This window comes from Miniopterus natalensis, chromosome 10 (assembly GCF_054644295.1).
Source record: "Miniopterus natalensis isolate mMinNat1 chromosome 10, mMinNat1.hap1, whole genome shotgun sequence".
Classification (NCBI taxonomy): Eukaryota; Metazoa; Chordata; class Mammalia; order Chiroptera; family Miniopteridae; genus Miniopterus; species Miniopterus natalensis.
In genome coordinates, this window is record NC_142090.1 from 17,778,503 (window position 1) to 17,800,195 (window position 21,693).

At 42.1% G+C, this 21,693-nt stretch overlaps 1 protein-coding gene across 1 annotated transcript in view; it reads right to left on the reverse strand.

Moving 5' to 3' along the window:
* Positions 1 to 21,693, reverse strand: part of SND1 (staphylococcal nuclease and tudor domain containing 1) — a 418,687-nt gene that overhangs the window by 172,738 nt on the left and 224,256 nt on the right. Inside the window, exons 13-14 of the mRNA XM_016213329.2 lie at positions 18,846 to 18,956; positions 3,616 to 3,688 (exon numbers count right to left, since the gene is read on the reverse strand). Coding sequence (XP_016068815.1) covers positions 3,616 to 3,688; positions 18,846 to 18,956 — 184 coding nt within the window. The remainder of the gene's footprint in view (positions 1 to 3,615; positions 3,689 to 18,845; positions 18,957 to 21,693) is intronic.

Consider the following 21,693-nt stretch of genomic DNA (forward strand, 5'->3'; position numbering starts at 1 on the left):
TCATCCTCTCACTTCTGTGCTTGGATCGCTGACTCCACCACAGGAAGTCAGCCAGGGAAGCCTTGCACTTGCTAAGTCCATACAAGGCATTTTAATGCACTCTGACCCTTACCCAGTAAAATCATTTTTAAAAATGCAAGAAAAGAGGCTACGGCCAGGTGGCTTTGTTGGTTGGAGTATTGCCCCGATGCGCAATAGTTGTGGTTCAATCCTGGGTCAGGGCACATGGAAGAGTCAACCAAAGAATGCATGAATAAGTGGAACAACAGGTCAATATCTCTCTCTCAAAAAATTACTCAGCCCAGCCGGGCATGGCTCAGCGGTTGAGTATCGACCTAGGATGCAGGAGATCGGGGTTCGATTCCCGGTCAGGGCCCATGCTGGGGTTGTGGGCTGCAGCCTATCAGTGACTCTCTCATCATTGATGTTTCTCTCTCTCTCTCTCTCTCCCTCTCCCTCCCTCTCTCTGAAATCAATAAAGATATATATTTTTTTAAATCAATAAATAAATTTAAAAAATAAAATAAAAATGCAAGAGAAGAGAAATGGACAATAAGGTTGAAACTCAACTCTAAAAGCTGGAGGCCATTACAGTTAGAACTTTATAGGTTATTTGTCTCACAAACATGATATACAATCTCTTCTATACAGCACATTTCTTGAGGGTGTTTAGGAGACAAAACATGAGGCGCTTATATACAGGGTGGGGCAAAAGTAGGTTTACGTTGTATCCACTTTTGAATACAATAATTAATAAATAATAATATAAGAATAAACTCTGTTTTGCGTACGTGGATACAACTGTAAACCTACCCTTGTCCCACACTGTATGTCTCCCCCCGCCCCCAAGGATGTGTACTGGGGTGGGGAGAGGTACTATACAAATACCAGTTCACGGTCAATTATTTTGACAGCATACTGCATATATACTGTCAGCCTAACAAAAACTTCCATTTATCATGACCTGTAACTAAGATGAGCGTCATGAAGGGAGGGAAAGAACACAGTTAAAAATTACAAAAAGATTAAGAAACTTCTATGAAACCATTCTACGTGTGTACTCCATGGCCTTTACTCTAGGCAGTTTGTCTTCATCTAGCTGTAAACTACTTGCCTGCCTGACCCCATATGTCTACTTGTCCCTCAGACAGACGCATCGCCAGCATGCTTCAGGAAGATCAAACCCATACATCTCACTAAACAACACCAGGGTGTCCAACACCGCCCCCCCCCCCCCAACAGGACACTGTGACAGAAAGAAGGGAAGGCTGGAACGGGAAGAATAGCTCCTCTGTTACAGAGGGCACCAAAAGCAAAAAAAGAAAAGGAAACCTCCAATCTAAGCTGAACAAAGTGTGATGAAGGGAGACAAGATCATTCTGACATCTATTTAAATGTAATAACTTTTTCACTTTCACACTTGCTCAAGCTTTTTGCTTTTATGTGGTAACTGAGGGAGATTTAATTGGCATTTATTTTAAAATAACATGAGAGCAAACTAATCCTTCAATATCTAGACAGAAGGAGACTAAAGATATGCATGAAGCTGAGCTACGGATGGGGGTGGGGGACAACAAACAAACAAACAAAACCAAGGAAGAATACGAAGACGTTTCCTAAGATATGCTGCTACCAAAAACAAAAACAAACATAAGAAAACACCAAAATGCATTAAAGCAGGAGGCAGCACACATTCACAGACAGCACTAAAGATCACTAGGACACTACATTGGCAGATGCTAAGAAGACAGTCCTGAAGAAAGCATGCATCTACCTCAAAAACCTGCTGAGGACTTGAACTTGCTGCCAACGGGAAATCTCAGCAAGAAAATGAACTTCATTTTCAGGTTTCAGTCAGCTTTTAGAAGACCCTAGAGTGTGAGCCTGAAATGAGCTTTTGGCTGGGCATATTTGGTCCTAGTGTAGAGGAATCATCACCATTGTGCTTTCCAAAATAGGTATTTATAAACTCCCCCTCCCCCCCCCCCGTAGTTGAACAGCCAAAAAACTGCCCTTTGATTACCCCAACATCTTCACCAAAAGAATGATATTAAGGAGAATATTGCTAAGAATGCCACAGCAGGCACACAGAAATTAATATATGTAAATAATAACTCAGCAAGGTAAGCCACTGAGAAAACAGGTCTGATAGCATCACACTGTTAACAATAAATAGATACAACTTAGTCACCTGTGGCTCTAAGGCCATTAGCAACAGGTTTGTGGGCTGCTCAGGACTCTCCACTGTGAAGAATGCACATCAATGTACCTCACTCATTAAAGAGAGGCACGACTTTTTGACAGAAGTCCAATTACTGTAGGCAACAGTGTTTAATCTGTAATCTGAAGTGACTGGCTACAAAGAGAAGCTCAAAAGAATCACAGTGCTTAATAGGAACAGGAACCACTACGCCTAGGTAAGGGTGAGCTGGTGACAGACACAGTCACGATAGGCAATCACAAGCAACGACGGGCCAAGCCTCGGCCTTGGTGGTCAGACACAAAACAGGAAGATAATATACTCTACTTCATCACCCGCTGTGGGCTGGGCCGAGCTCTAGCAGCTTTTGTTTACAGTTGCATTTACTTCTTGGCGCCCAAGACAAGCTTCCTGAGTGTCCAAGATAAGATTTACTAGCTCTTCCTCTGTCACCACCCTTGGGCTATGTGGCCCTCTCTACACATGACCTGAATCCCCTCTAACCATCAGTGACTAAGGGAGTTGAAATGGAGGATTTGTCCTAGGAACAGAGGGCAAATTGATTAAGGAACAAGCCTTCCCTGGGCAGCTGATTAAAATCAACACCTCAGCTGCTCACTATCCCCCCTTAGTCGGTTTTATTTCTCCTTATAACAGCTGCTACTACCTGATTTTGCTACTGTCTCCCATTCCCATGTGTATTAAAGACTATCAGTTTTGTTCACTATTATATTCTCAGTGCCTAGACCAGTTCTAGGCACAGCAGGCACTGAAATACCTGCTGAATAAGTGAACAAACCCCCTCAACTAACACGGGTATCTATTCAGCCAAGAGATCCTAATTGTGCAAGGGTAGAGCTTCATCACTGAACACTCATTTGGACAGTCTTTTGGGAGATCAAAAGTATCTCATCTTCTATTCTTCTACAGCATCTGCATCCATTAGCTCAAAGGATGCTCACACATTTCTCCCCATTAGAGGCAACGACAGGAAAAATAAGTCACGAGGAAATGACAATACTTAAACTTGTCCTGAAACCTATACTTGACTTTTGTCCACTAAGACTTTCCAGAGTGAGAATTAAACAGATTTTAAAAAGAGGCAATTTCATTTTAATAAAACTGGAAAGAAATACCTTCTAAGGCATAATAATTAAAAAATGGAAAAGCAACACAGTAACAGTTCAGATGACAAGACAGAAGGTTAAATTTAGGTCCTGGTTTGAATTCTGCTTTTTCAGAATATAAAACAGTATCTCTGTAGATACATGGGCAGCAGCTCTGGAAAAATTCACATTCAGTGCCTGAAAACAAACGAGCTACAGAACACACATAAGCTGAAGTCCTTCGGTGAATCAGCAGCCAAGCTCTTGGCACCTCTGAGCCACATAGCTCTATTCAGGGACACAACTCACCCCAGATATGTCTGCGACACGGTGGATAGGCACTTCCTTCTTGCTATGCAATCCTTTGCCATTCTTAATAGCTCTGTAGAAGAAAAACACAATTAAAATACAAATCACATAGGGAAGGGGTAGGAGAGTGGGAAAACAGGGTAAGAAGAGAGGTCATTCAAACGGGGGTCTATCAATCACTACGCAAGTCACACTGCACACAGCTAAGTAGCCAGTCTCTACAAGAGTATTTGGTGGAGGGAAATACAAGCCTGCTCTCCTAAACGCAGTTATCAGCAGTTGGCTGCTAGTTTCAGCTATGGCATGCCTAGTAATAAGAGAGCTCCCGGATATTGTTTCCAAATTAGAGGCATTGTTCCAGGCACAAAAGAAGAATCAATTGGAAGAGTACACTCCTAAGAAACATAAGTAATAATGTTTCTTTCTGTGTTTAATCACATGAAACACTTAAAATGCAAAATATGTAGCTAGTGTTCCAATTCTAATGGAAATAAGTTCCTCCCAGGTAGAAAGATAAGTTGCTCTGAATGAAGCAATATTGTATGGAAAAGCCATTTAACAGGAGAGGAAAAGTTAGCAAAGGCTGTATAACTGATGTTAAGCCTCATTTTCTTTTCTTTTTTTAAGCCTCATTTTCAATCAGTCTCAGGTTATAATAACAGTGGATTTAACAGGGGACTCTGGGACTCTGCTACATGTCTGACCACTGTTTGGTTTGCTTCAATCTCCCACCTTTTATCTCCTAATCCCTTGAGGTAACAGAGACAGAAGCCTAAGCATCACTGTGTATGATCACTCGTGTAGCAATGAAGGACTGGTGAATAAAAGCTGACGGGTAAACACTAAGTCACTACACTATTAGATAAGACCTTCCTGTGTCTTGCAGTCTGCAGACCCAAGCAAGGAACATTTCTGAGTTTAGGGAATGAAGAATAGAGGTTCAGGGGTGTGCCCACTGTGTGACTAGCCTTTTTAGAGTTTCTGAGTTCCCGAGAAAATGAACACTGTCCAGATCAGGGTCAAATATGTCAAACCCTCACACTAATAACACCACTTGCACATTCTTCCTACCCAGGCGCTCACTAAATGACCAGCAGTAGAGGGGTACTCCTCTGCAGGGGTACTTTCAGGTACTAACTTTCTAAATCAAACTCACATAAACCAAATGAGGTGACTGTTGCTTGATGCAAAGTGGAACAGTCATACTTCTTAAATTCTTGGGTCCTTACCATTCACCCCTTGCCCCTTCCTCCATCTCGGGATCTGTCTCTCACTCAGCTGATTTAAATGCCTTCTGTTCAGAAACAATAAACAAATGCATTCCTTACTACCTAGCTTTCATTCCAAGATGAGGGTAAGATATGAAAGCAGAGTTAAAAAGAAAAATAAATAAACAAAAATAAAAATCATACACACATACTCTGATCTGAACTGCTAACTGAAAGAAAGCATTTCCAAGCTCCTTGAATCCCACAGCTCCCTCCTAAGCCTGAGTCAAGGGCTCATTCAGCTTTAGAAACTGCAAATAGGTCAGATTCTGCCTTTTAGTTCAATGATTGATCATTAAGGGAACCTGTTAATGACCACGGACCAGGGCTGGTTCTCGAAGTCTGTCCCAGTACCTTGGGATTTATAAACTCATGGGAGAGGACTAGAGGATGGTTTATATGGGAAACCACTGGCTGGAAGCCAACAGAGGACCTGACTCATCCTCTGCCACCAAGGCTCTCCCCCCCATTCTGCTACCATAACCTCAGAGGAGCCGCCTGGGGAGAACGCCTCTGTGAGGCAAGGCCAGCCCACGGCCACTGGACTGTAACTTGCCTTCCTTCAAGGTGAGGCCTGCCAAGTTTTCTGCAGGTCCTCTGGGGGCACAATATGCCTACAGCCTTATCTTCTTCCAACAACAAGGACAACTGAGACAAATGGACCTGCCCTATAAACAGACAGGTTCATGTGAGAGCACCGCTGAACTCGTGGCCTTTCCTGGGGGCTGGAAAGCATTTCATACAGTATGAGAGGAAAGAACTGGGCCTGAGCAGTAAGTTAGAAAACAGAGGTCCTCAAGGCAAAGGGAAGTGAGGTGATAAATTAAAATTTTGCTTGCTTTCTGTGACCCCAAAGCAGCTCTGTGCCATAAGCAGAAATCAAGGACTTAACCAAGATTAAGCATGCCACCCAAGGGAAAAAAAAAATACTCCAAACCAAAAAACATGGATAATAGTGTGCATAAGACATTTAAAACAAACAAACCAGAATTCTTTAAAATTAAGTCTTATAAACCTTCAAAGACTTAATTTTTCATATTTATGATTGCAAATTAGATCAATTTCAGGTACATTCAAGAGGCAGCAAGAAAGTAGTATTATAACATCATATACAAACTGAGAAATAGTTCTCATTGTTGTTAACAAAACAGAGGCAACACTGAAAGTTAATAATTCGTAAGCACTTAAGGACAAATAACGCCTATCTAGGAAGCACTCTACAGTGTAAGGGGGACACTGGCCTCAGGCTGCCAACTGTGCGGGCTCTCTGGGAAATGAGCTAGCTGGTATGTAATTCTGCTTGGTTCTCCTTCCCTGTGCCAGGGTTGCTTTGGTTCTTGTTCCCATACTGCTGCAGAAATAACCTGAGTGAGCCATCCCCAGAAAACTTCCCTCAGCCTGACACAAGGCTAATGATGCCACAGCAAGAGCTTTTCCTTAAGAGAGCAAGCGGGGGAAGTGCCCAGTATAGAAATGCACACATGTCTCTCGAGGAGGAAAGGAGCAAACACCAAGGGTGGCAGGCTTGCCACAGTTCTGTGCCAAAGGGAACAGAGTATACAGCTTTGTTCCAGGACTTTAAGGTTATAGGACACAACTGCCCCTAACAGTTGTACAGATGGTAAATAAAGTCAAGATCCAGGTTCTGCTGCCTTGTGACTACTCAGCGGGCCCCCCCATGCATCCTATAAACCTAGTTTCTTTGGGCTAGGTTTGGGGAGCTCTGTCTTTGAGATATGGGAGGGGAGTCAGCTAGCACATTTGCTTCCACTGATAACCTGCTCCACAGAGCAACACCCCTTCCCACATCCCTCTCCCTGCAGGCTGCAACCACAGCTCAACATGCCTTTTCATTAAGCAAGGAATGAAACCCTGACTTCTAAACTTCTCCTGCTGAGTCTCCTTAATAGCTGCTTTCTCACAAAGGCAGGCTGGTGCTCAGGCCAGCGAGGAGAAAGGAAGCAGCGGGGCAGAACACAGCCTGCTCCTTGCAGAACCTTTCGTCTCCAAGATGCACCAGTGCAAAGATGGCAAAAGCCAGTGGTGTCGATAATGGACAGAAATCATCACCAGCTAGGAAAAGTGAGTATCCATCCACATTCATACAAAGGGGTAAAGGTCAGAAGAGAAATGAAAACTCAACTTTCCAAGTTGCTTCTGGGAGCTTTTAGAAGCTACAGTGTGGGAGCAGAATCCCATTCCAATAATTAGAAACACTCTTCTTTCTTTAAACAGCAGAGTTTAAAATTCTCACACGAGATGCTATTTCCTCCCCACTAGACGCTAAAGCCATCAACTGTTAAAACAAGATTACCCCCACTGCCTGAGCACAACAGGATTAGAATCTCAGCATGCTTTATGCAATGAAATAGGTTCTGGGCTCCCTTACTCAGACAGAAAAACCTACAGACCAACCCTCTCCAACGCATCATTGACATGTCACAGTTCATATTGTGCCAACAGACCACGATCTTAATCTCAACTCAGTGATGGCAGGTTGTTATTCTGAACAAATACTTTTGTAAGATTACAAAGAAAGTCAAAGAATCTATGGTTAGAAGCAACCTTACACCAACCATAAAATAGCTGTCACATCAGGAATTGTTAACCTGGGGACATGAGTGAGCTGCACACTTAGAAAGCTGGTGTATCTGTGAACTACCCCAAAATGGTAAAAGTATATATCTGAATTTTTCTGGAGAATAGGAGTTTCCAACAGTTTCACAAAAAGAAATGTTCTCATACATGAAAGATATTTAAAGAAAATAAAGTGATGGAAAGCAAAAATGGCCTACAACAGAGAATTAGCAGGGAAATGCTGTGGCAAGGAAAAGCTATAGAGCTGAAAGGTATAAGGAGGTCCTGAAGCTATAATTTCCCTTAAACAATGCTTCCTTGGTAACCAGGAACCAAAATGCCCCCTAACTCTGCTTCTGCTTCATTGCCTATATCCAATACTTCCTTCCTTCCTAATTATACTCAGGTGACCTTTTTGTAACCCTACTGGGCCAGGCTCTCACCAATTTATCCCAAGATAACATCAAGAATATTTTAATTAAATTCAACCAATCCCTTTTGATACCACATACTACTTTGACTAACATTGCGTTCCACTGCTGCATGACTGCTCATAAAAATCTATTTCATCATTCTGCTCCCCCACTTCCACCCAAAACAAAGACCACCAGCCTGTGACATCAAGTGGAAATTATAATGCTTAGCTTTCTTGGGCCTCGACCTGTTTTTATCTTCACAAGGTTTCTACATCACTCCTCCTAATCCAATAGGCACATTTTCTCCGTGACTCTACACAAACGTTATTCATTATGTGTGCTCTTTCAGGTCTAAGGTACAGAATAGAAAGAGTTATAACTTACCTGTGGCAACAACCTCATCACAATCGTAACATAGCTATCACATCAGGGATTCTTAACCTGGGGTCCTAGGTAAGCTGCAGTTTATATGCTGGGAGTAGTTAGATGATTTTGAAATGGTAGTGGAATTATATAAATACACATAGGGGGGCAGGCTCAGTTCAGCAGCTAATGATAAACTGCAATATACTGCTTTCAAAGCACATCATGTATTCATCTTTATTTCTATAGCTAGAATTCAAGCCCTTTGAGGGGTAGGACTCTATCCTTAATGTCTGTTATCGTACTGAACACAGAGCTATGTTCACATAGTTATATAAACCCAGAACCATCTAGTTCCATTTTTGTGTGCCTAGCAAAGCTGAACAAAAGACTGGTGACTGACTAATGCAGAATGCTGAAAGTATTTCAAATTGGAGACATGGATAATGCCGAAGTGTCTGTGGGCTAAAGAGTGAGGCATGCTGGCTCTCCTAGATGCACAGTGTCAGGCTATATGTACACTGGTTTTACTACTTGGACTAGAACAGGGCAGAAGAGCTTAAAGCCTGGCCTCTGAACAGAAGCAGAAGTGTGCCAAGAAGGAAGGCATCACATTACCCTCAGCAAGTCTAGAACTAGAGAACATGGGCAACAATCTGAATGGCAGTGAGTGGGAGCAAAGCTCTGACCACCCTAAGCAATAAACAGTAAAACAGAACATAGTGGCAGTACTGTATGAAACTCCTACTAGACAATACAGGAAAGGCTGAAAACAGAGCAGTCAGTGAATAACTTGCTAAACTTCTAAAAGCACCTCTCACTGTGTTTCAGGTCACAGTGATGAATACAGTGTTTCAGCAGGAGCCAAATATAGGTATCAATGAAACATAGCAGCAGTAAACAATTCCTTTGGCCTACTGGTTCCTTGGCAGCTGGAGGAAGCAACAGGGTCCTGACACTCAGAAAATAAGATACAGAGCAGGCTCAGGTGCAAAATGGTAGGTGGGAGAGCTAAGATTATGGGGCTGATTTTCAATGAAATCAGAATTACTGGTAAGAAAGACAGAAAAGATGGAGCCTATGCAGACTGGAAATGAGTAAATTGAGTCTTACAGTCAAGGGGAGGTGGGCAGACTAATGACTTAATAGGTATTATGAGGCAGTGAAGCAAATAACAAAGAACTCTAGGCCATCATTTCATCTAAAATTAATATAAGAAGAAACGAAGACACATGCTATTGTGCCAGGTATAACTACAGATCTGCAGTGCTTAGTAAGAGAGAGGAAAAACTTTGAGTCCTGTGGGAAAGAACTACCAGAGAAAAGGCATCCGAGTCCTAAATTGATGGGAAACACAAGCAAACAAATTCAATGGCCCAGATTAGGACCATGGAACTATTACTTCTGGGTAGAAATGATTGATATCAGTCTAAAGTCTTCTTGAGAGGATAAGGCCTCAGAAAGGTGAGATCAGATGCAATGATAGCTTAAAAGTGCGTCAATGACATTGGTTTTATAATCTTTCATGTCTTGATGACAAAGGCAAATGGCCATCAGAAAAAAATTTGGTGTAACAATGATTCACAATTACATTCCAAGATAAAAGCATCATCAACATAATTTCTGAGTGCTATATACACATGCCCACCCACTCACACTTCCAAAAAATGTGGGAAAAGTCTTACAATCTTCCCCTCCCAGAAACAACAAGTAAATGAACACTTTCCTATGTTAATTTTTTATATCATTTTAATAGCTGCACATAAAGCCATCATATGGATACAAGTATCATAATTTAATCAATTGAATACTGCTAGATATTTATGCTAATATAATACTTCTAGTATTATAAATAATGCCATGAGGAATAACTTTTAAATAAATTGTTGGGTGCCTCACTAATTATCCCTTAGGATAAATTCACAGAAGTGTAAGTGCCGTGTCACAGAACAGCAAAGCACTATTTGGTTTTCCATTTCCAGACAGAGTACGCCTTTCCTCATGGATTCTATTTATGGATAACTCTTTGATTTCAGGGCTCCTTCCCCATGCATGCCAGATATCCACTTACATCTCTACTCTTACACAATTATATTTGCAATTATTTGCTTGCTCCTCCAGATCCTCACTAGACTGTGTATTTTTGTTTTAATCCCCAATGCACCTGATAATATATTTGTTACTGTAACATAATTAATGTGTCTTTTGACTGAGTGAAAAACAACAGACTTGCTGTTTGGAAAATGGTTTTTCCAATGTGAGCTGCATTTACTGGGACCTGCTAGAAAAGATTCATTGCCATCCACTAGAGATTTGGATCTCTGAACTTGATGCAGAGGCAAAAGGAATGGCAAGTATTCCATCGCAACTTCTGGGCCAAAGCTGGGGGGGGGGGCTTAGGATAAAACAGAAATGCATGAGGGAGTTTATAGGAAATGTAGATGCGAAGAATCCTGCAAAGGAAAGAAAGCTATGAAGTGGATTTCCCCTTCACCAGTAGCTATAAAATTCTGTTCATGCACTGATGTATCAGTGATTAATTATTTGAACTATAGTCCTCCTGAGAGATTTCCAAGGCTTAGAGCAAAGTAGGATATAGGGACATCTGTGATAGAGACTCAGCCCTCTGACCCACTCAGCCACCTCACACTGCAGATGAACCAAATTAAGCAAACACAGCAACCCTCAAACACTGGTGAAGGTTGCTGGAAAGGAACTGAATTAGAAAGCCATGAATGCAAAGTATGAGGAAGGGGACAGAGACAAGAGTCAAAGAGCTGTTTGCCTGACTTGGTGGGAACAGGGTGGCTATGACCACAGGAAAGGCACTACTGGGACGGAAGCATCCAAAGAAACCCAAAGCCTATCATTCCATGTCTAGCTTTCTATTACTTACAACCATAATTACAATTCACATTGCAATAAGGTTATTAATTTGCCACAATAGGACAAATATTTTGGTTTGTTTCACAGTGGTGAGAAATTGTTTAGGGCAGTGGTTTTCAGATCTTAGTGTACATCAGGATCATCTGAAGGATGTGTAAAAAGAGATTGCTGGAACTCAAGTCCAGATTTCTGGTTCAGTACAGTAAATTTGGAGTGGGGGAAGTTTTGGAAGAACCTTAGAATTCACATTTCTAACAAGTTCCCAGGTGCCAATAACACTGCTGGTCTGACAACCATAATTTAAGAATGTCTTGGTTTAGGGAGTCAAGTTATAAGACATTCAAAAGTCAACAGAGAAGTACTATCACTCTATTGTTTTGGATTAAAATTAAAATTATTCCCAGTCTGATAATCTTCAAATGTATTTTGACATACATATTGAAACCTCAAATATTTAGGAGTTGTGTGAAAGAAGCAAGAGCCATTTAGCTAAGAGAACTGTGAGATGAAGAGAATGGATAAGCTGCTCTGGACAGATAAATGGTTTAGCTGAACTGGGCTGGGACAGGATGGAGGAAGGCTGACAAACCCAACTATCTGGGATGGTTAATCTGGAATGACTTCCTCTGAAAGAATATAACAAGCGCGGATTAATGAGTACACAAAAGCTTGGACAAAGAGATCTATTTCACCATGACCAGGCAGAACCACCCACAGCTTTCTATATAAAATAGAAAAAAGCCTAATAGGTTCCAACTTTATCCCAAACCCCTCACACTAGGCATCAAGGTGAGCCTCACAGCTTGAGTCCTATCTGAAGGAACTGGGGGTAGGGCGGGAATAGGATAAAATGAAGAGCGAGCACACCCTCTTAATATCCTGGCGGAGGAAACCATTGGGCAATGGAGGCATGAAACAGCTCTCCAGAAGCGGCCATTTGTGCTGCCTTAAATGCAGATTGATTACTGCTATTTGGATGCTGAGTGCATCATCTTTTCTTTAGAAAGGGAAAAGCTCCATTTCCCCACATTCAGCTGTGTCGTCAAGTCACTTCCCCATACCAGTTCTTTTAATGCATTTTCCTGTTATCACAGACTCTTGCAATAGCTTATCTACCCTACACCCCAACAGTGAAACTGCTCCACACACTGACGTGTGCTGTATTCCATTAGCAGCCTCATGACCATGACACCTAACTGCAAGCCCAAACTGTAGTGGGGCGTGCACTTCCCAGGTTGAAGAAGAATGGGTGCCACAGGGATACTGAGGAGAAAGGACAGCCTTCTTCCTCTGGGCTGGCTTCTGACCTGCACTGGCACGATGTGATGCAGCTGGTGAAGAAGACAGAAGAAATTTCACCCAACTCCAGCTTTCTATGAAGCCTGGGCTAACAATCCAACGTACCCTGATGTTACAGGAATCTACGATTACGCAGAGAAGGAAAGAAAAACTTTAATCAAAGTTCTGTTTTTAACAGTATTCAGTAGGATGTAGTTTTATACAAAAATAAATTTCACTTGTTGGGGTCATTACATTGAAAGTGAGAAATCTTGGTTTATTTAAAGCTGTATCATTAAACTATTGAGAAGATAAGAACAGAGGCTGGATAGAAGAGATGAATTTCAGGGAGATGCTCTCATGGGGAAGTTTAATAGAAATGAGAGATGGAATAAAAATTATGTACAGCAGGTGGTATTAATAACACAGAGGGAGAAAGAGGAGGGGCTAAGAAAACAGGTGAGAAAAGAGAATAGGAAAAATAGCAATATCTAGAGGCACTATAAAGTTATTTAATGTCTGTCCCACCGAGACTGCCTGCTTTGCAAGACTTGAGTCTATTACCTTTTTTCTTCACCACTATTATGCCCAATGCCTGGGCCCAAGGATATACTCACGAAAATGAGAATATAGAAAAGAAATGAATGAAAAGCAATCACATGCAAAATAAACTAGCCTTGAACAACTGCTCCCCGTAGAGGAATGATTTGTTTTCTTGGAGAACTGATTAACTCATGCAATCTATACACGGTAATAGGATATATTAGTTCTAAAATTTTAAAACAGACATTCAAATTCAACACCAGTTTTCTCATTGGATTGATATGCAGATGAAACTTGCTTCTTACTAAGATATTTAACAAATCAGAACTATGTCAAACGGGTCGTATTTAGCTCTTCCATTTAAGAATCCTCAAGCCAAAGGTTTTAGCTTTGCAACAGAAAGTGCCGGTGAGTAAGTCTTGACATTACATTCATAACCAGTACTGTAAATGCCAGTTAAATTACAGGTACAGAGAGGAAGGACTCTATCAAGTAGTGTACTTTTTAAGCACAGGTTATTTTTTTTCACCTACTGAAATTTTGAGGGAAAATTTCTCTATTTCAGAACGAAATGTGGCACTGCTGTAGCTAAATCAAGAATAGGAGGCCAAGAGCACCTCTTTCCCAGTGGCACTGAAAGCACTTCAGTGTAAACGCAACATACACTGACAAGTCACTGCTCCAAATGCATGGAAATTGGTAGGCCCATTGTGGCCCCAGTAATCACATCACCAAGAGAGATTCTTACTTAAACAGTCTGATAGGGCTTTAATCAAGGACTGGTGTTGATAGGGTTTGGAGAAGTGGAAGTCAGCAAGGCAGGAGCACTAGTTGGTTTTCATTTTTAAAGGAAGGAGTTGTGGTAAGGTTTGCTCAATCAGAAAACAGTCCCTTAGGGGCCTGGGAAGAGAGGGAACCAAGGCAGAGCTGAGAGGCGCAAGCTTATGCTCGCTTCTCAAAGATGGAGGACACCACCACAGTTTTCTTAATCCGCAGTATGCTGGGCAAGAAATAGAAAATACACGAAAAGATAAGAGAGCCTAGCCTGCCCTTTTCTCTTCTTCTGAGATAGCCCTAACCTCATTATGTATGTCCAGAATGAATCTAAAGTCATTTAAATTGGCTCAGACACTAGACTGTTCAAAACAATTGCTTTCCCACAGTCAAGCTGGGACATCACTTTCTTTTCTGAATATATAAACATCCTATCTCAGTATCACAAAATATTAGAATTAAGAGGTGCCTTAAAGAAATAAAGCTCCAGCCCTGGCTGGTGTGGATCAGTTGGCTGGGCGTCATTCCTGTGCACCGAAAGGTTGCTGGTTCAATTCCCTGTCAGGGCACATGCCCTGGTTGTGGGCTCGATCCCCGGTCAGGGGCGTGCAGGAGGCAGCCAACAGACGTTCCACTCTCATACTGATGCTTTGTTTTCTCTCCCTCTTCCTTCCTCTTTCTAAAAGTCAATTAAAATTAAGAAAAAAAGAAACAGAGAGAGGAAGGAAGGAAGGAAGGAAGGAAGGAAGGAAGGAAGGAAGGAAGGAAGGAAGGAAGGGAGGGAGGGAGGGAGGGAGGGAGGGAGGGAGGGAGGGAGGGAGGGAGGGAGGGAGGGAGGGAGGGAGGGAAACAAGCCCCAACTTCTGAACTAGCACAACTTCCGTGTTTTGCTGCAATGAGCCACAGAGACTAATAGTTTCTAGGAAACCTTAAAGTATTACATTTTAAAATAGAGTTATTGGTAAAGAGGAATGCTCACGGATTATATTCTCCAGGTATGATGTCCAAGGAAAACCAGGCACATAGCCAAGCTTTGATCTAATTCCAAGCATCTAATTCCAGCTCATCTTCAGTGTCCATAACAAGCTCAACAAAAGCCCATTGGAAAGACCTCTAGAACGCTAAGGAAATTAACCTGTTTAAAATCATACTGGATGTGTTATACCAAGTATATAGGATTGAGTGTATAAACACCTTAGAGAATAAGAGGGTCCAGTATCTTGGAAATCCCTCAGAAGGATACAAGAGATTCTCTGAAGGAGCCAAAGGCCCTACCTTCAGTTTAGATCACTCATCGAGACTAGGAATGCAGCAGGCCAGCAGGCTGAGACATACCAAAGTTAACTGAGAATTGGAAATGTTGGAAAATCAATGTGGAGAATGAAAAATTAGCATGGTGCAGAATAGAAATGATGTGTCACACTCTCAAAGGAGCCCATATGATGTCCCTAAAAAGAAGAACCAAGTTCAGGAGTGTCACCAAGAAGTGTAGATCAGCTGCTCCTACATTCTTTCTACTAAAAATAAGGACACACACTAGAGGTCTCAGAACCCTGGACAAAATCAAGGGCTTTTCAATGGAGCCCAGGAGAGAAGCAAGGCCTGAGAGTACATACAAAAATGCCAAAACCTTATCTTGCCAGGACACAAGGTAATGAGGGAGGAGGCAGCTGATGACAGACAACTGAACTAGAAAAGAAGGCCTGCATGCTGGGAATTAGGGGTTTATTTATCCTGTAAATAAAACAAGATGTGGCTTCCTTTAGATGTGCCATGTATTTGAGGCATAATGAGGGTTTCCCAAAAGCAGAAAGACATTTCTATGAAGGAGCCTAGAAGGGTCAGCAAACTGAACACAGCTGCTCAGGTGGTATGAGCGTGTTTCTGGCAGGCAGGTGAATATGCTTGAAAGCAGTAGGCAGGCTGCAAATTGCTATTCTTCTTTCTCTTCTGTCTCACCTGGTCTCCCAATGGATGCATAACGCAGCTCCCCCTGAGCTCCCGTCAGATGATCTTAGAAAGGTTGGCAGATCATACCACCCCTCTGCAGAGGAAACAACAGCTGCAGAGACCTGAGAAAGTGCATCAGCTCCTAAGCAGGCAGGTCCACTGACCCGAGAAGTCAGACGAGTTAACAGGACGCCCTTTCCCCATAGCTTACAATGTTTCTCTAAAAGGATTAATGGCCGGCTGAGCAGTGCTCTGGAAAGTGAAGTCAATGGAAGAGCACTGTGCACCATGCTGATACCACTAGTGACAACCAGAGAGAAAAACAGGTATCCAGGGGTCAGAGACAAAGAAATCTGTTGGAATCAGCACCCTTATGGGTAGGGCCTAAAGAACCACTCATTATTTACTGAACAAGTTCCAGAATGAATGATATGAACACAGCAGATGTTATTAATTTGGCTTTTGCTAAAGAATTAGACACAGTACCTCAAGAAATTTTACTTGGGAAACTAATTCAAATTGGCTTGGTTCAGTATGCAATCACCGAAGATTAAAAAGTGGCTAAAGGATGATAAATAAAAGACAGTTAAATGACAGTCCACAAAGTAAGAGACTTGGGGTCAACACCGAAGCCATTCTTGTTAGGGGTTCTACTCAGGGCCCAAGAAGACATAAACAACTTGCTAATGAGATCTGCAGAGGACACTAAGCTGGGAGACAGAGGAAGCCCATTGACAGAGGCATAAAATTACAAGGCAGAGTTCAACTGGAAAAAATACAGTTAATCTATCTTGGGGAAAACAACCTTAAACTCCCATAATATTCAATAGACAGGCAGGATAAGGGGCAGAAGCAGCATGTAAAAAGAGCTCTGACATGCTGTAACGTGACAGAAGCAAGTAAGAATGCTAAGAGAGTGTGTCATGGAAAATGGAGCACTTCATACTGCAGGCAAGCTGAAATAAAGCAGAGCATCAGAAAACAGGTGGTTTTGAGGTAAGGCCAACTTTATAATTTAAAGGGGGGCTACCTTCTGAACTGAAAAATATTTTTTAATGGATACAAAACCACTATTCCTATCTGGCAGATGTTCCAGTCTTTCTCAGATCTTATTTCATCTTGCTGGAGGTTAGCATCTGGAAGATGGCCCTGGGCCGCCATTCTGAGGCTCATTGACAATACTGCTTCAAAGGAAAACTCACAGTTCATGCTGGCCATTTCCCCTAAATCTTTACGAGGTCTGTACTGCCTTAGAGCAATGCCTCACAGGCTTAGGAAAGTAGTCAATTTCTCTCCGTTTACTCAACCTGCAACAATGCAATGACCCTGAAGCCAGTTTTTCCACCATCTATCTGAAAGCAATGGCTCAACACAATTATCTACAGGAAGCTCACTGCTTTAGCAGGAAGGCATCTTGTTCCATTCCTTCAGCTCAGAATGAGTACTAGATTAAAGAGGTGGGTTTTCTTCTTAAAACCTAAAACTTAAAAAATTTCACTCTCTATGTATACTCATTAAACATTACAGCATAACATAGCTACTTCCAACAGCTTAATAAGAGAGCTTGTGTGGCCTCACTTTCCAGAGTAGCTATGCAAATTATTTTCATGCTTACCTGCTGGCCAGAATTAAATATTCACTAGTGGCAGAGTGAACCCAAGATAAAATAGGACTCGGGATCCCATTGTATTACTAAGTGCTCCTGCTACTCTGGAAATGCATAACTTATTTTTCAAGTTACTACCAGACCAAGCTGAGCACGCCCAGCACGGATCCTCCCCCAGCACTCCCACCTTAAGTATAGTCTAATCATTGTCCATTTCCTAGAGTAACCAGATCATCAAGTAGTGCTTAAGAGATGTGAAGCCACATTTCCCACGATGGGTTCTTTCAGCCCAGTTGATTTAGTGATAACACGGGCAGGGAGAGAAAAATGAGGAAGTAAGGAAAAATTAGAGAAACACCATTTATGGATTCTCTACCATATTATTTTACACTGGCCATTAATGAGCCTTAAACGACCAAAGATACTGGTATTTTCACTGAACTTTTTGTGCTCAAGAATTAGGTCCTACATTGAGCCCATTGAGAAAAGCCCACAAGAAAGAATCTGAAAAGCTACAGCAGTTTGACTGATTTCTTAGCTGACATTCTGTGTGACATTCTACAGATGCTCTATCCATCAGGATGTGACATGGTGTGAGAAGTAAATGTCACATATCAGGGCAATGTTCTGGGCCAAAGAGCAAGAGAAGTGATCTCAATGACAAAGTCTGAAGTACACATAATAATGTGCCCATACTCATTCCTCCTTTAACTATAAAGCATAACCTGGCTATTACCAAACTTCTAAAACTAAAGAAGTACTAGGCTGCAGAAAAAGGGCTGAGTGAGGCAAGCACCTGCAATCACTTTGAAAGAGTGGATATATTTTGGTCAAGTCCAAGCAGTCTGCTGAGCTATCCAAGTCAGTTCAGCAACAGTAGCTTAGATCTTACTCTGTTTCCTGGGAAGTCTGGGAATCACTCAACTACCAGTATCACCCAATGACAGATGTCTCTGAGTAAAAGCCTCGAGGAATGTCGCTGGTAGGAAATATTGCTGAGCAGAATGCATGTCCTTGGGGCAACCAGCCACAGGGATGAAGGACAAAAGTAAAATGTCACAGAGCTTCTCAAATGCTCTCCTGCCAGCTGTCAGAAGTGTGAAAGCAAAACTCATTTCCTAATAAATGTTTTCATTTCCTTTGTACATGACAAAAGGTCCAGAGGTGATAAATGGGAGGGGCTAGAGAGCAGGGGCCTCTGGAGGTAAGAACCAGAGGCAAATGTCCTACACTCGTAAGCATGGCTTCACTGTTAGTCCCAGAGAATGAAGACAGCACAGTGATGACAAGAGCATCTTATGCAGTACTTGATGTCCAGAGAAAGATCATCGCTAATATATACCTATTATGCAGATTTAAAAAACAGAGGCCCAAGTGTACTTAATGTTAGACAGCAAGTTTGAAGTGTGCCCCTTTTCTTTTCATGGGGAAAATGTGGAATAGAAGAACACAGGCTTTCTTGGCATATTATTTCCCATAACATTCTGCCCAGGGTTAGGCAGGATACTGGGAAAGAAAAAAGCGGGGCTGTGGATCCCAATGTCTTTACTTAATAATCATTCATCTCACCTCGCTTCCGCGGCAAGCAGCTCATCATAGTGAGAGGACCTCTGATCGTCATCCTGCCGGTATCTGATCACCGTGGCTAGGCCTTTGCTGACAAGGGCCTCAGCAATGTTTCTGCAACAGAAAAGATAGGTCAGTGAGCAGAGGGGTGCATATGGGGCTCAGTCAACAGAAATAATAACAGCACCTGGAGGTCTTAACGCGTCCTGGCAGAGGGGAGGAAAAGCCAAGGATGTTAAGACCAATGAGTGGCTAAGCTAAAATCCAAATAAAAGATGGAATAACAAAGTTCCCAAGCTCAGCACTTTTTGGCTAGTACAGTCAGATGCTATATCAATCCATACATAAAACCAAGCAGAGAATATTTATAAGAAGCCCACTTTAGGCTGGGCTATTTACCAACTGTTATAAACAAGCCACTACCCTCAAGAAAAGTCTGCTCTAAAACATCAGATACACAGATAAAAAATACAAAACACATAAAAGCATGACCTAAATTTTCTCAGAAATCTCCTTTCTAGCCTATACTATAACTAGCAAATGTCTTGTTCCAGTTTGGCAGTGTTAGAAACATTGGTTTAACAGAACACTCGGTGTGCTTTCCCATCTCATCAGAAATCCTGACAGTGGCTCTCCCACTCAAAGGGGCATGCAGAAGGTAAGACTATGAATAAATTGGGTAGGGTAGGGAGGGGAAGGAAGGTACTGTGGTGGGATAAAAATGCTTTATGAAAAATGGCATAAAATGGAGGAAATAAAATCTGAGATGACCGGCTTTAAAGTAATAGTCTGAGTAGTTACCTTAGGACTACAGAACATGCAGATTAAAATCCTTAAATCATTTCTCAACTGTGTCGAACCTTCTTTCCTTCACCAGAATTAGAAAGAGGATCCACTATAAGTGACCTACATCTACTAACTAGAGAAGACTGCATTGGACATGACTCTCAGACAACGAATGAAGCATATCTGCACGGTTACTCCCCACCTGAGAAGGAAACTTGATGCAAAGCAATAAACTGCAAAAACAAATTTTCAAAAATTACCTGTAGTAAGTACTGGAATCCAAGAGGCATGATATTATTGGGGCAGACTGGCGCTTATGTCTTTCTTTGTGTCTGTCATAATTACATGAAAGGCCCCACTCAAACCATCTGGTTAGCTGCCCTTTAGGGAGGGGGTATGCTAAGCAATAGGCTACTGTACCATATGCTATGATTTAGCGTTGTTTGGAGATGTAGTTAACTCTTAACAAACTGGTGTTCTTAGAGACTCAAACTTTGGAGATGCCGGGAGCTGAACTAACCACTTTACGTGCATGTTTAAGCCACTTAAGTAAGGATTCTCTTCATCAAAACCCAGGGAATTACTTTTTTTAAAGACAAAAAAAATAATATGTGCAGGAAGGGAAAAGATGCCGTGGCTGATTCTCTTCTCATTATGTGCCCCTCTGCTGCCTGTTTATCTACTGCCAGCACGATATTAATATCTCCAAACTGCCACAGAATTAGCACTTCTCAAAATCCACTCCCACAAAGAGGCTGTTTTGCTGGCCACCCTGTCTCCTGAGTCACCACATAAGCACGCTGGCAAACGCTGTCATTATCACAGAGTTAGGTTTGGCAGTGTGGAGAATGCCAACAGCCCCAAGTCAACAGCTGTAGATGTTGATATATGGTGAGGATTAACTAAGGGTGTCACCATAAAGCCCCAACAGGGCAGGAGAGAGGCTCGATCCACCAAGGAGCCAGAAAGAAGACTGGGGGACAGCTCCACTTGTGCCAGGCTGAGATTTGAAATGCCAGAAGAACAAAGACGTATTTGTTACTGCAATCTGAATTACTGCGCATTGACATTTTACAGTCAATACACGGGGTCTGAAGGAGAAAGCTGGAATGACAAAACAGGCAAGAAAAAATTCACAAACGAGTTTCTGTCTAAAAAGCTAGAGAATACTAAGCCAAACTGCACAAATGTTTAATGATCCACTCCTGTTTAACGCTGCTCAAATCAATTCACAGAATTACTGAGTACCTGTGTGGCCAGCAGACAACCAAGGGTACAATCATCCCCTATCCCTTCATGGTCGCTGCCCTCCGCATCCTGTCAGCAATGTCCACAAACCAGCTAAGGCCTCAGATTCCCAAGTGCACACCCTGCCCACTACCCCCCTTCTTTCTCTCTGAAACTCAGAGTGTAAGCCATATTCTCTTAGCTTCATATCCCTAATTAGATTTCTCCTGGAGGAACAGTTGTGGTGCTGGTGCTGGTGCTTAGCAGTAAGGAGAGTGAAAACACATGAGATAATAACAACCATCATCACTGGGCATTTACTATGAGCCAGGCAGGTGAGAATCACATCACATGTATTTTCTTCTTGGTGTGTGCTCTCCTGTGATACTCCCTCAGTGTCTATCTTCTGTCTAAATTACGAGGTCTGAGAGGGCAAGAACTGCCTGTTTCTAGCTTTGTACCACAAGGACTAGAACCACACTTGGCATAAAGTAGATAGTAAATGTTTTCTGGATGAAATAATTTAGCTTATTTAGAATAAGTAATTTTTTCACTGTGGTAAAATCATAGCACATTCTTATAATTTTGTTTTAATACATTCTGAATTTTTTAAAAAATATATATCTTTATTGATTTCGAGGGAGGAAGAGAGACAGTGAGAGAGTGAGAGAAAGAAAGAGAGAGAGAGAGAGAGAGAGAGAGAGAGAGAGAGAAACATCAATGATGAAAGAGTCACTGATCGTTGCCTCCTGCGTGCCCTCACTGGGGATCAAGCCTGCAACCCGGGAATGTGCCCTGATGGGGAATCAAACCTCGATCTCCTGGATCCTAGGTCGAT